Below are 12,725 nucleotides of genomic sequence, written 5' to 3'. Positions count from 1 at the left end.
AGTTGCAAATGAACATAATCAGAGTAAATCTCCACATAGGCCTGATGTTGTATGGTGTAAAACCTCATCTTGTCTATCTGCTCAACTTTGAGCCATCTGGTCTCATATGTATGTGTGATTCTAATGCACTGCTTGAGGAAAAGTAATACAGCTGTATATTTGGGATAGATGCTCATTGATGAAGGATGTAAACTCTAGAAAAACTTCTGTACATTATAAGATAACAGGCAGCTGCCGACCCTTGGTAATTTCTTACCTTGGCCAGTTGTGCTTGAAGTTTATTTTTTGCATCAGCTACTTCCGAAATGCGATTATTAAAAGCCAAGTTAGTACTCGTGAAATGACTCCACATCTCCTCAGATGCATTCTCCAGTGCAACCTCTGTCTCATTCCGGAGCCTGACAGAGTTGGCCCTTGCGTGCTGAGAGGACTTGATATTGTCTTCAGTAAATTTAGCCCATGTTTCAGGAACTGAAACACTAGAAATTTTTTAAAAGGAAGAAAATAAAGCTTAGGTGAGCTATCTTCTGTTTAGTGATTATTACAGAATCATAGAATCACAGAATGGGTAAGGTTGGAAGGGACCTCTGGAAATCATCTAGTCCAACCTCCCTGCTCAAGCAAGGTGACCTAGAGCATGTTAGACAGCGTTGCATCCAGGCGGGCCTTGAATATCTCCAGAGAAGGAGATTCCACAACCTCTCTGGGTGACCTGTTCCAGTGCTCCATCACTCTCACATGGAAGAAATTCCTCCTCATACTCAGGTGGAACTTCCTGTGGTTCAGTTTGTGCTCATTGCCTCTTGTCCTGTGGCATGGCGCTACTGAAAAGAGTTTGTCCCCATCCCCTTGACACTCTCCCTTCAGGTACTTACAGACATTGATCAGATCCCCCCTCAGCCTTCTCTTCCCCAGGCTGAAGAGGCCCAGCTTTCACAGCCGTTCCTCACAGGGCAGATGCTCCAGCCCTCTGATCATCCTCGTAGCCCTATGCTGGACTCTCTCCAGTAGCTCCATGTCTCTCTCGTCCTGGGGAGCCCAGAACTGGACACAGTRCTCCAGAYGAGGCCTCCCCAGGGCTGAGTAGAGGGGCAGGATCACCTCCCTCAACCTGCTGGCAACACTCTTACTAATGCACCCCAGGAGACCATTGGCCTTTTGGGCCACAAGAGCACATTGCTGGCTCGTGGTCAACTTGTCATCCACCAGCACTCCCAGGTCCTTCTCTGCAGAGCTGCTTTCCTGAAGGTCAGCCCCCAGCCTGTACTGGTGCCTAGGGTTATTCCTCCCTTGGTGCAGGACCCTGCGCTTGCCCCTGTTGAACCTCAGGAGGTTCCTCTCTGCCCAGCTCTCCAGCCTGTCCAGGTCTCTCTGAATGGCAGCACAGCCATCAGCTGTATCAGCCACAAAGTGTTCATTCATTGAACTGTGTGCAACCTTACACAGCAGATGATTTTATGAATTCCATATCTGATATTTTTGTATGTTTTTCATGCAAACCAAAGATTTGTCAGTACTTACGGAGAGCTGTTCCTTCCACAGAATTCCTATAGTTGCTTAGCTGTTGTAGTACAAAAAGTAAAAAAAAAAATAAATAAAAATAAAAATAAAAATAAAAATAAAAATAAAAACCCCAAAATGCAACAAGGAAGAATGAAAATATCTATTTCCTGAAATAGTGGACAAGTAAATTACATTAACCCTCAGCAGAATCTTTGTTTTCTAGCCAGCATTTATATAGCTGCTAACTAGAGGTCTCAATGCCTTTGGCATCAGCTCCAAATGTATTGCTTTATAAAGAATGACCTGTTCTTGAATACTTGTTGTATATTTATGCTTAAAAATAGTTTTTCAGGATGAGTTATGCATGTCAGCAGTATAGCTTCACTCCATTTTTAACAGACTAGATTACTAACAACTCTAGGTGGTGGTCTGAGTTGATACCTGCTGTGTTTCAGCTGAAGCTTGACTCTGTGATTTGAGATTTGTGATTTGAGAATTTGATTTCTCTGTGTCAAGTTTCAGAGTGTTAATAGCTTTGAGGAATTGTTAGGTTATTTAGCATGAGTACCTGTACACTGCAGACCATCATATTAGATTCAAATAGTGTATATTTTTGCAACTCTAAGGCCTTTATCTTGGGTTGTGTGTCACCACCAGAGAACGTGGACTCCAATGTACTTTAGGGAAGATGGGCAAGAAACCACAAAGAGGAGGACTGTTACACAGTTCATAGCTTCTGACAGCTGTCTCCTATCAGAACAGCCCATTGCATGAGATGTAACTTGTATAATGAAGTGTGTAATGAAGTATGGGACTCAGACCTCCTAGGAGCCTTCATCATCAGAAGGAATGATAGCGGGAAACCAGACAAGCTACTGACCTAGGAGTCTGACTAACTGGACTTTTCTCCCAACCTCATCACTGTCCTTCTGTGTCAGTTGGATAAATGTCCACCCTAACTTGCAGGGCTATTACAGCTAAATTCAGTAATATCTATGAGACATTCAGAACTGGCTCTGTTAGGGGAAAACCTGAAAATATGCGATAAAACTGAATATTGAATCTAGATACTGTGATTTACACTGCCATGGAAGGTTTTAGGGATATGAAGGATGGACAAAACAAATCTGCAGATGAACACTTTTAACCCCATCCAGATGTGGCTTTTAATGCCAGTAAAACCATTAATCTCAGCCATTTATTTCAACAGACATACCCTCTCTGCCTCACTGGGCATTTGATGATCATTTCAGTGCATCCTTTTAACCACAAATTGCTATTTATCTTATAGTGTTGTTAGTGTCTAGTTTATCAGGAAAGTTTAACTGAATCTCCTTGTTGTGCTGTATTCTAAATTATTAAGGTGATTCATTCTCCTTCTCAATGAAAACAAAGGTAAGAAAAATTGACAATTTCAGAGTGATTAGGAATTTGTGGTTGCTTTTTAGGGAGGGAGAACCAGCTATTTGAATTTAAAAGGAAAAGAAGTGTGTAGAAGGAGCGATGACATTAGGAAAGCACAAAGCTTGGGGATGTATAGAATTACCACTGTGCAGGTAGTGCCCCTTCTGCTAGTTACGTAGCTGGGACCAGTGACCAGTGCTTACAGAAAGTGAGCTGTGAAAGCCACCCTGGGCATGACACAATGTGCAGCATACACCTTGAAAAGTAGTGCAGCATAAGCTAAATTCACCTCCTTCTTTAATGCACTGCTTGGCCTCCTGGATTACTTCTTCCTTCACCCAGAAATCTTTAGTATATTTTAGGAAAAGGGACAAATATTTTACTTGCCACACTGAAAGGCTGAGGCAAACTTCTTTAGGTATTTAGACTTCTTTCTTCCCACAAAACTTCCCCCTAAAAACTATGCATGTATGTTAAACTCTCCAGGATCAAGTCACTATTTTTTGAGTTTGACATTTGTTTTTTTCACATTTTAACTGAATACTGAGAATAAGTATTCAGGGACACAGAAAGTTTTCAGTGTTACTTAGTGGCCTTTTTTACAGTTTTTCATAGGGTATTTCTCTCTCTCCAAACTGAAATCCTGATATTGCTGAATGAGAAGATTTGGAATTCCTTAGTGCTACACATTTATTTAGGCAGTTGCTCTGAAAATTTCAGACACACAACAAGCCATCACAGTAAAGTGCATAAATCAGCATAGTAAACATAAACTGACTGTAGCAACAGTTACTGATCTAGATAATCTTAGTGTACTTCCAGGATTTTTTTGTTTGCTTGCTTTTCTCTATGGTCTGGATAGATTATATACATTTTATGGTTATAAAATAAGCTTGCAAGAAGCTTTCCATCTTGACTATCTGAAATACTTAATCTGGTCTTCAACATTGCTTTTCCAAACTGTAATTTACTTGGCTGTCTCTGTTGAATGATTCAGGCAGAAAACACCTGCTCAGCTTTGCTTCTAAGTGCTGCAAGTATGCCTCAGCCTGACAAATGTGCTGTAGTCAGGCTTACATACAGCAAGGAGCATGAAAAGAGAAGGCTACAATAACTGCTAACACTCACGTTCCATCTATTTTCTCCACTCCATGGTAAAAGTTGATGCTGTCTGATGTGTTTCTCAGGTTAAAACACTTCTCATCAATAAAATGGGCTGAGTTTTTGTCAGAAATATCTTGCTCCAGGGCATGCTGTACATCTCTGTTAATACTGTGAAGAACAAAGTCTTACCTTAATATGATCCATCTTTTATGTTTTTGTGCTGAATAGCTAATTCCTTTCATTCTGTTTCCTCCAACACATGATTTTATAGTCTACTGGCATTTACACTGTGGCATGAAAATGCTTTGCACTATCATTTAGCTAGAGGGAGCTGCTGTACCATTCATGCCTGCTCAACTTTTAGCCTCTGCTAAGTATTCCCCAAAGACCTGTATTTAACTCACTGCATTTAACAGTTTGTCATTTTGATGATAGATAGATGACCAAAAGCATGAAAAACAAGAGACAGTTGTTTTGTGCCATGAAGGAAAGCTGCAGAGCAAAAGGGAGGAGGCTTTCAGTGGTTACCTTCCTGCCAGCAAAGCTGCAAGTGTTTCCCAGGTTTCCAGACCAGAGGGAAAAAGTCACTTAGAATAACTCTAGTGTACATCACCAGAAAGCAAGTCTTAAATTTTTCTGCTCAACTTGACTACTAGGAGGAAAACATGTTGCTTCATTTCTGCTTTCTTACCCACAAGGAATTTTTGGAATAACTTGCTTTCCTTTGGCTCCTCTAAAGAGGGAGGAGGCCTGACACAGCCTTTTGACTAAAATGGGAGCAATATCGATGAAGAAGGAATCAAAATGCTGCTTTCCAATGCATCAGGAAGACTGCAAATGTTCACATTTTTGCAAATATTGCTGTTTCTATGATGTAGCTGTCAGTTGGCACTACTATTGGTCTGCCTGCTGTGGTCACAGAACTGAATCAAAGGTAGCTCGAAATCCCGGACAAAGGAGTTAGACAGAGTTCATGCTACCTGGTTTTTATCTGATTATGTACTCAATATATTACAATAGTGGGATGAGCTCCAGAAATGCATCTAACATGACTCATGTGAGAGTGTCATTAATCAAGCAATCATTTGCAAAACCTGCTTATGTCATTTTCTCCTATAACCTAACAATTAAGTACTGCTGGTCGTAATTTTACCTTCCTGATATACGAATACTTGTACTCTCTCTTTTGAGAGTCTTCTCATGTCATGTTGCATAAACATGACTTTTTTATTTTTGACAGTTTGGAATACAGAAGAGACTGTACGGAGTTTTACTTAATTAAATGTTAACACTGTAGTATAATTTGCAGTTACCACGAATTTGCATACTGTCAAAGAAATAAATTCCAAAGCCAAAGCCTCCTATAACATGCATAAAAATAATTTAGGTTCATTCCATAACTCCACTGTTAAATAAATACATGATGTGCTTATATGCCAGTTTATATACATATATATTATATGCCAGTTTATATATATATATATATATATTATATTATAAATATATAAAAATAATTTATAATTCTTTAAATGTAGTTTGCATTTAAAAAATATTCAGTTCCTTCTGAATTTTACTTCAGTGTGACGCATAGCAATACTGGCATAATTTAGCTATAATACCGGTGTCCCGATATTCAGCTTAAACATGCCTTTTAAAATTGAGTCACAGTCATCTTTGGAAACTCCAGTTGCAAACACATTTACCTAATGTTACTTGAGAGCCTGTTGCCTCCTCACTCCATTGCATGGCAAGCTGGCATGGGAGGTCTGTTCTTAGCACTCTCCAGAAGAGTCCCCAGAGAATGGTATGTCTTACCACACTAATCAGCATTCACTAATCAAGTGGATGTATTAGGCTGTTCTTTCTCCATTCCTATGAATCCAACTTCGCTCTGCTATAATTTTTTAAGCCAGCTATTGAAAAACAGACTCTCGCATCTTTGTAGTGGTCTTCCATAAATGAGTCTGGAAGGGTGGTGATGAACAGCAGATGAGAAAAATCTTTGGCAGAAGACAGAGCATGGCAAATTGACCCTGCTTGAGCGGGGGGAGGGGGAGGGTTAGACTAAATGATTTGACTTCTATCATTAGTAAGAATTAGAAGTGGAGGGCAATGAGCATCTGACAGAGTAAAGTCTCTTACTTTGCCTTTGCTATCTTCAATCTATATACCAGCTAACACTGAATTCAGCTTTCCTCTCTGAAAAACAGAATGTAAATGTAAATTCTTACCCCAACTGTTGACTGATTCTTTCTGCAAGTCTTCTCATTCTTGCTTGCCAGTCTTTGAGTAGATCAACCTCCTACAGTGGAAAATACCCAGTTGTCAGTGCTTTCATTATACTTCATTTGTTTTAGGGAATTTGTATTGTATTCTGCATAATCCAGATGTTGCAACTGTCTCACATATCTCACATGTATTGTGGATCCAGAAAGGATATGTTTTGGTCCCTTTCTTCCTTTATGCTTTTTTTGTTTGTTTGTTTGTTTTATGTCTTTTTCTGTTATATCAAGCAAGTTTGTAGATCTTAATGGATGCAGTCACCATAATAAAAATAAGGTCAGATTTTACTTGGTTCAGTTGTAATGAAGACACTTGAAACGAGAGCCTTAATGCATTGAGCTACTCTCTCTAATTCTTCAGAGGCTTTTCTAGAGCAATACAAATATTTTGTTAATATGTGTAGCTTGAAAATATGTCTGACTTTAGAAGCAGGCTCTGTAAGGGGCTATATTGCAATATTCTTTGAGAGTGTATATATTAGCCAAGATTCCATTCAGCTTAAAATGAATAAAAAATACTCAAACAAACCACACTGAAAACTACACAAACACTGTAATTATGGTCCCTCAAACAACTATATACTATGCCAGCCTCTTTCTTTTAAAAACAATTTTTTTTAGCCAAAGTACCCTCTTGCTAGAGAGTGTATAAAGTTTTGTCAAATATGAGTGAGTTTCAAAACTGTGAATAAATTGTTTCTAATAATTTGGAAGTCATTAAGACATCCCAAATTTAAAAACACAACCTCTGTCTCCACACTTGTGCTCTGTGTGTGTGTGTGTGTGTGTGTGTGTAGGAGTGAGAGCAGCTTTAGAATAGGCTCTCCTACTATTACAAAATAAGCCGTTGTTGTCCTTTGCAGTCAGTCTTGAGCTTGCATAGCAGTCCTTGGGGAGATTGGGTGAATAGTTTTCATTTTTCATTAAAAAAAAAAAAAAAGTTCATGTGGAAAAGTGGGCAGTATTTCATCCTGCCCTGAATTCTCTTCCTCACTTAAGTGCTAAACAGTTAAGATAATATGTATTTGCTCCTTGGTGCTTCATGGTGCTCTAAAACTCAAAGTTGCAGATTGTAGGCTCAGAACAAACATCCTGGTTATCTAAGTGGCCTAGACATCTTTCCACAATCTTCTCATCCTTAATAATGCCTGAAAGCAATGGCAAAATGAAAAAAAAATTTATTTTTTTTATTTTTAATTTAAAGGATTTAACAATCAGTTATTATCCATCTGATTTTCTTTGTTTAGTAAGATTATACATATTGCAAGATAGTAAATCAGCATTTTATATTGAAAGCTCTAAGGACTTCTGAAATTTTATATACTGTGGCCCAGAAAACAATTTTGATAAATATTTCTACTTTGTTTTGTAAGATTAGAGAAGATAGAACTGAACAAGACCTCCCAAGGATGCTAGTCTGTTCCGCTTTCTTGGGAGGGTGAACAGARTATTAAACATACCCAGCATCTGTAGTTTAACCTGGCTTCTTCCCCTAAGTAAATGAAGAAATTATTTCAATTATTTTTTTCCCTGATAAACATTTAGTTAAGTGTAGTTATTCCTATAGTTTGAGAGATAAACTAATAAGTTGAATCTTACCTTTATGAGGCTCTTTTCCACATCATCATGAACTAAGTCTATACCCATCCGCTTCTCACGGTTGTACAGGCACTCTAGGGCTGTCTGCAAGCAAACCAAGGAACATTTGCAGTAGCCTCAGTACTGCATGGTGAACCGAAACCCTGAGTTTTGCTGAAAGGGCCACTAGGCTGACATGTCAAGTAATGAACCATTTACTGAGGGTGTATCAGAATAGGAGGTGGCTTCACTGCACACAACTGATCAGTCCTCATGGTTCGTTCTTACCTGTTAAAGGTAAGAATACTTTTAAGGATTAGCTGCCGTCATAGCTGCCATTTGGTTAGCTGCATATTAATGTGCAGCCTGGGCCAAATCTCAGCATGCCTGAACTATAGCGCAAAAGGAGTGTAGATTAAAAACTCTGTGTTGTTTATCATGTTGCTTATTCATCGCAAAATTCCTTAATCTCAGCTCCCCTCAACCTCCCAATGCAGACATTTGAAAACTTAATGCCTATGTAAAGGAATGACTACATGACTAGAATTAGTGAATAGAAAACTCAATTAACCTGCTTCAGCAGGTTACCTGTACCCATTCTCCAAAACTGTTATGAAGAAAGTAGCTACCTCCAGCCTACCTTCAGTGGTCCTTGTACTTCATCTGCAGCACATTCGAGTCGCTTTTTTGCTGTCTCCAAGGCATGGTTCTCTGTCAGCAGACACTCCTGCTCGTAGACCAGCTCAGATCTCCAGAAATCAAGGTTGGAGAGCCTCTCTCCTAGGTTTCTTCTGCTTTCTTCTTGCATCTGGTAGGTCAACTGGTCCTTGTCTTGCATCAGTCGCATCGAATCCGTGTTCAGTTTACCAGCCCAGTGCCTGGAGGCTTCAGACCCTTTTAACTGCACCAGGTTTGCTTGGTGCCAGTCATGAGGGCTGTAGCGGGTGTGCAGGGCAGATCGCAGTGATGGCAGCACGGTGGGTGGCCGCCTCGCAGGATTAAGCTGATCAACAGGGTTAGGAGGAACTGAAGACACTTTGTAAAACAGGCTGGGCCTCCACGAATTGAGGTAGCGGTAGCCAGGGAGGTAGTAGGACTGGTAACTGTCCTTGGTGGTGCTGATGGGAGCTGGGTCGGGGAACAGGCAGCTCCTCCTTGTGCCGCAGTAGCTGGCAGTCTGAGTGGTCCCAAGAAACTCCATCCTCACCCCACCCAGCCTGAAGCTGTTGGCACCCTCAGCCCGCCCGAGCAGCGTGGGGAGCCGGGAGGGTCAGCAGCGTCTCTCAGAAGGTGCTGCTCTTAGGGTGGTTCCACAGCAGGCTCTGTGACACAGCAGCAGTGTCACAGAGCTCTGTGGTGGCACTGCTGGGGCAGCCAGGCAGCATGCTGGAGAAGGGTGGCAGGCCTTCAGGGGCTGGGCAGAGCGCCCCGAGAGCCCAGCACCTCCAGGAGCCCCCATGCCCACCTTCTGCCTGGGGCCTCGTGGGTYGTCTGGCTGAGGAGCCATGCTCTGAGCCAGAGCACAGCACTGTACATGTTGGCGACCCCGAGGTCTAGGCATAGCAGACAGCTTGGTTTTGGTGCAGAGCAATCTGCCAGTGGCTCAGTCTGGGGGGCCTGCAGGTTTCGCTTCAGTGAGCTTGCCTGGAGCAACGTGACAGTGCCAGAAAAGTCAAAATGGTTCTTGTACATTGCTGCAGGGAACTGTAGCAATAGAGACAAGTATTTCAGACAGACAGATAGACTCTGGGAGACATCGCTTACAGTCCTCCAATGATCTCTATGAAATATTTGAAAGATTTGGTCCAAACAGACCAAAAGAAAACTATAAATATCTTGGACTTCGCCCATCCCCTCGCTGTGCATTCATCTTTCATCAACTGTATAAAAGATGGAGAGACTTTCTTCTCTTCTGATGATTTTGCTCCAGTTTTAAATGTTGAGTAACTTCTCAYAGAATGAACTTTTTTTTCCTTTCAGTCTGGCCTGTCTGGCACAGACCTCTTTCTGAAATCCACTGCTCTAAGACTGCACTGTGACCCACCTGCTATGCCAAGAATTTGGCATGTAAATAATTACTTATAATTAGGCATTGTATTTTACTATCATAAGAAAGATTCCTTCAATCAGTGCTGATTTTTTCTAGGGTGAAGGCTGGACAACCATCTCTTGTTCTTCTCCAGATACATGACTATGAAATGGCTTGTTAACTCATTTTTCAATTTGGGCAAATAAAATCCATATGCATGTATATGCAATAAATTTCAGCATATTTTGTCTCAGAAAGCTAGTGTAACATTATGGCCCAGCTAAAACAAGGTAATTTTAAATAAATGTCATTATAAATAAAATGTATCTTTTAATGATGTTTAWAATATATACAAATGTAGGTGCTAAATGTAGAAACATGAGGTACAGGTAAGGGAACCACGCTGATTAGACAGGGAGTAGATTGGGCTGTATAAATAGGAAAAGACTGATATTGCAAATGCTYATGCACACAAGAAACCTTCCTCCTGCAGTAACCAATTGAATTAATTCTCAGGAGCTGCCATGAGGGTAAAGTTACGCCACAGTATAAGAGATTGCAGGAGTATTCGCAGAGTTACTGCTCAGTTCGGCCTGACTCAGGCACTAAAGGCTATCATTTTAGCAAGATACCCTTGTAAGAGAAGCCATTGCTGTCTCAGGAGGAAGGTGAGTTCTGAGGAAGAGAAAGATTTTTTCTTTTTGGCACTTTTTGTGGGAAATGCTCTAAATACTCTCAGAAGTGGAGGAAATGATCTGTTGACTCCAAAAGAAAAATTTTTGAACACATATCTCATTTTCACGTGTGAAAAGTCCTGCTGACATCAGTGAACCTAATCCACATGTTTAAAAGGAAGCATAGATGAAAAGCACTGTACTGAGTTTTAGTCTAAAATAGAGCCAATTTTTTCATATGGAAGGTACGGTATAAATTTCTCAGGTGTGTCTTACTAGTTCCTCCTACTGTAGACATTTGAATTCACATAAACACTTCCCCATAATATTTTTCTTTTTGTTTTTTACAGTACAAGCAGAAAATAATTACAGAGCAATAAATGCAGAAGTTATACAACTATCAAGCGGGAATGGGCATTCACCTGAGAAAAATATATTTGAAATGGAAAATATGTAATAGTTTATTTATTAATGACAAAAAATATAGAGGCCAAACTCTATCATAGACAGCTTAATTAAATGTATTTTTAAAAGTTTTTCTTGTTTACCTTTTTGTAGGTGGATAGTTATGTAGGAAAAAAAATCAAATTGTTCTTTTTAGAAAACTAGTAACTGTTAAAGTGGAGAGTGTTTGTAAATAGATAACTCTGCAGTATTTTTTGTCCAAAAGACTAATTTCACATCAGGATGTGCTGGTACCTTTCCAGATATTACCAGATACTCTTTTCTATATGTTATTTTCCAAGGTGAAACCATCTTAGATATTAACTAAAATGCTTGTATATTAAAACAAACAAGTTGTGGGACTAACCATGCAGAAATCGGAATACTTGAGAAAATGTTCAAATCAGAAAATCTTTTATTTTTGCGACACTTGCAGCCAACATAACAGAAAGAGGCTTTGTGAGCGGGAAAGGCCATTGACGCACTAGCAGTTCATCTGAAATCACCTCGTATCTTTGCCTTTCTCTCAAGCTTGAGTTACCGTCAGTGGTTTTTAAACTAGGACTTGTGGGCTTCATCTCAGGAGTAAGTAACATTGTCTCATGCCARGAAACTAAGACAAGATAGACTGTTGATTTTATTGCTTTTATTTGTTATATGCATCTCCGTAAGAAAAAAATGAAAACTTCTTTAAAGGACATGTAGGTGTTTTGTGGCACATGTATTTGGGGGGGGGTCCAAGGCAAAACAGTCGCACCCTTTAAAGCCCTATTCAGACCATACAAACGTCACTCGTACTCGTAGTTTCTGATGGCTCCTGCTACGGCAGCTGGGACCCTGCTCCGTCTCTGTTGTGAGACCGTTACGGGTGGGTAGTGGGGAACCAAGGGGAGGCAGAAGTGGGTATTGAAAAGACATTTCAAGGGTCTTCAAAGACATTTCTTTCTCATGAGACTAAATATTGTGGCCGATGATTTAATGCTTACCTGCCTTTCCTGCTTTGTAAGCCTTTTAGGGCAGGGATTGTCTTTTGCTGAGTGTTTATAAGGTGTCTCTCGCACTGGGATTCTCCGTTGGTATGTCCAGGTGGTATAGCTTTACAAATGCAGGTCGTTCGTACACAATTTTTAGTCAGGTGTACTGTCAGTTTATGCCGGGTGATGTGTAACACAGGAAATAATCACCACTGTTTAAAATCTAATTCAGATGTTAGGTTGTGATTTTATGACTGGAAGAGAGGGCAAGGCCATGCTCGGAAACAGCCGTGGGACGGACAGACAGACGGGGTAGTGATGGCAAAAAGGAGCACAGTAGTAAGGACCAGGTTTTATCACAAAGCAGCTCACACTTTGTGACATGATTTTTTTTTGTTTGCAGAATCAATTTGTTACCTTTAGTTACTGAATACAGCGGCTGGTCACGCAGTATTTGTCTAAATTAGCCTGTGATTAATGTACTTGCAAAATTAATGGAAATTAATCTGTCAGCAAGGTACAGCACCGAAATATAACAGTGTCACAGTATTTACTGAAATGACACATAATCTCCTAGGTACAAAAGCGGCCGAAGGACTAAAGTAAAAGGTAGTGTGGGGCACCTGGGACTGTGCGATACTGCGGCGGAAAGGCCCCCCCTGCACCGCCTGCGCCCACCTCCGCCTAGCGCCGCGGCCTCGCCCCGCCCGGCGGCCGCCGCCGAGACCCCGCC

At 40.6% G+C, this 12,725-nt stretch overlaps 1 protein-coding gene across 1 annotated transcript in view; it reads right to left on the bottom strand.

Moving 5' to 3' along the window:
- Positions 1-9,072, bottom strand: part of TEKT5 (tektin 5) — a 30,152-nt gene extending 21,080 nt beyond the window's left edge. Inside the window, exons 1-5 of the mRNA XM_085300365.1 lie at positions 8,512-9,072; positions 7,893-7,976; positions 6,243-6,313; positions 4,036-4,179; positions 257-479 (exon numbers count right to left, since the gene is read on the bottom strand). Of these exons, the coding sequence (XP_085156491.1) occupies positions 257-479; positions 4,036-4,179; positions 6,243-6,313; positions 7,893-7,976; positions 8,512-9,072 (1,083 nt within the window). The remainder of the gene's footprint in view (positions 1-256; positions 480-4,035; positions 4,180-6,242; positions 6,314-7,892; positions 7,977-8,511) is intronic.
- Between the last annotated feature and the right edge of the window lie 3,653 nt (positions 9,073-12,725).

Source organism: Rhea americana, unplaced genomic scaffold (assembly GCF_003343005.1).
Source record: "Rhea americana isolate MKP2758 unplaced genomic scaffold, rheAme1 scaffold_10, whole genome shotgun sequence".
Classification (NCBI taxonomy): Eukaryota; Metazoa; Chordata; class Aves; order Rheiformes; family Rheidae; genus Rhea; species Rhea americana.
Note: the sequence above shows the minus strand (reverse complement) of the source record. Positions and strands in the feature narration are given on the sequence as shown.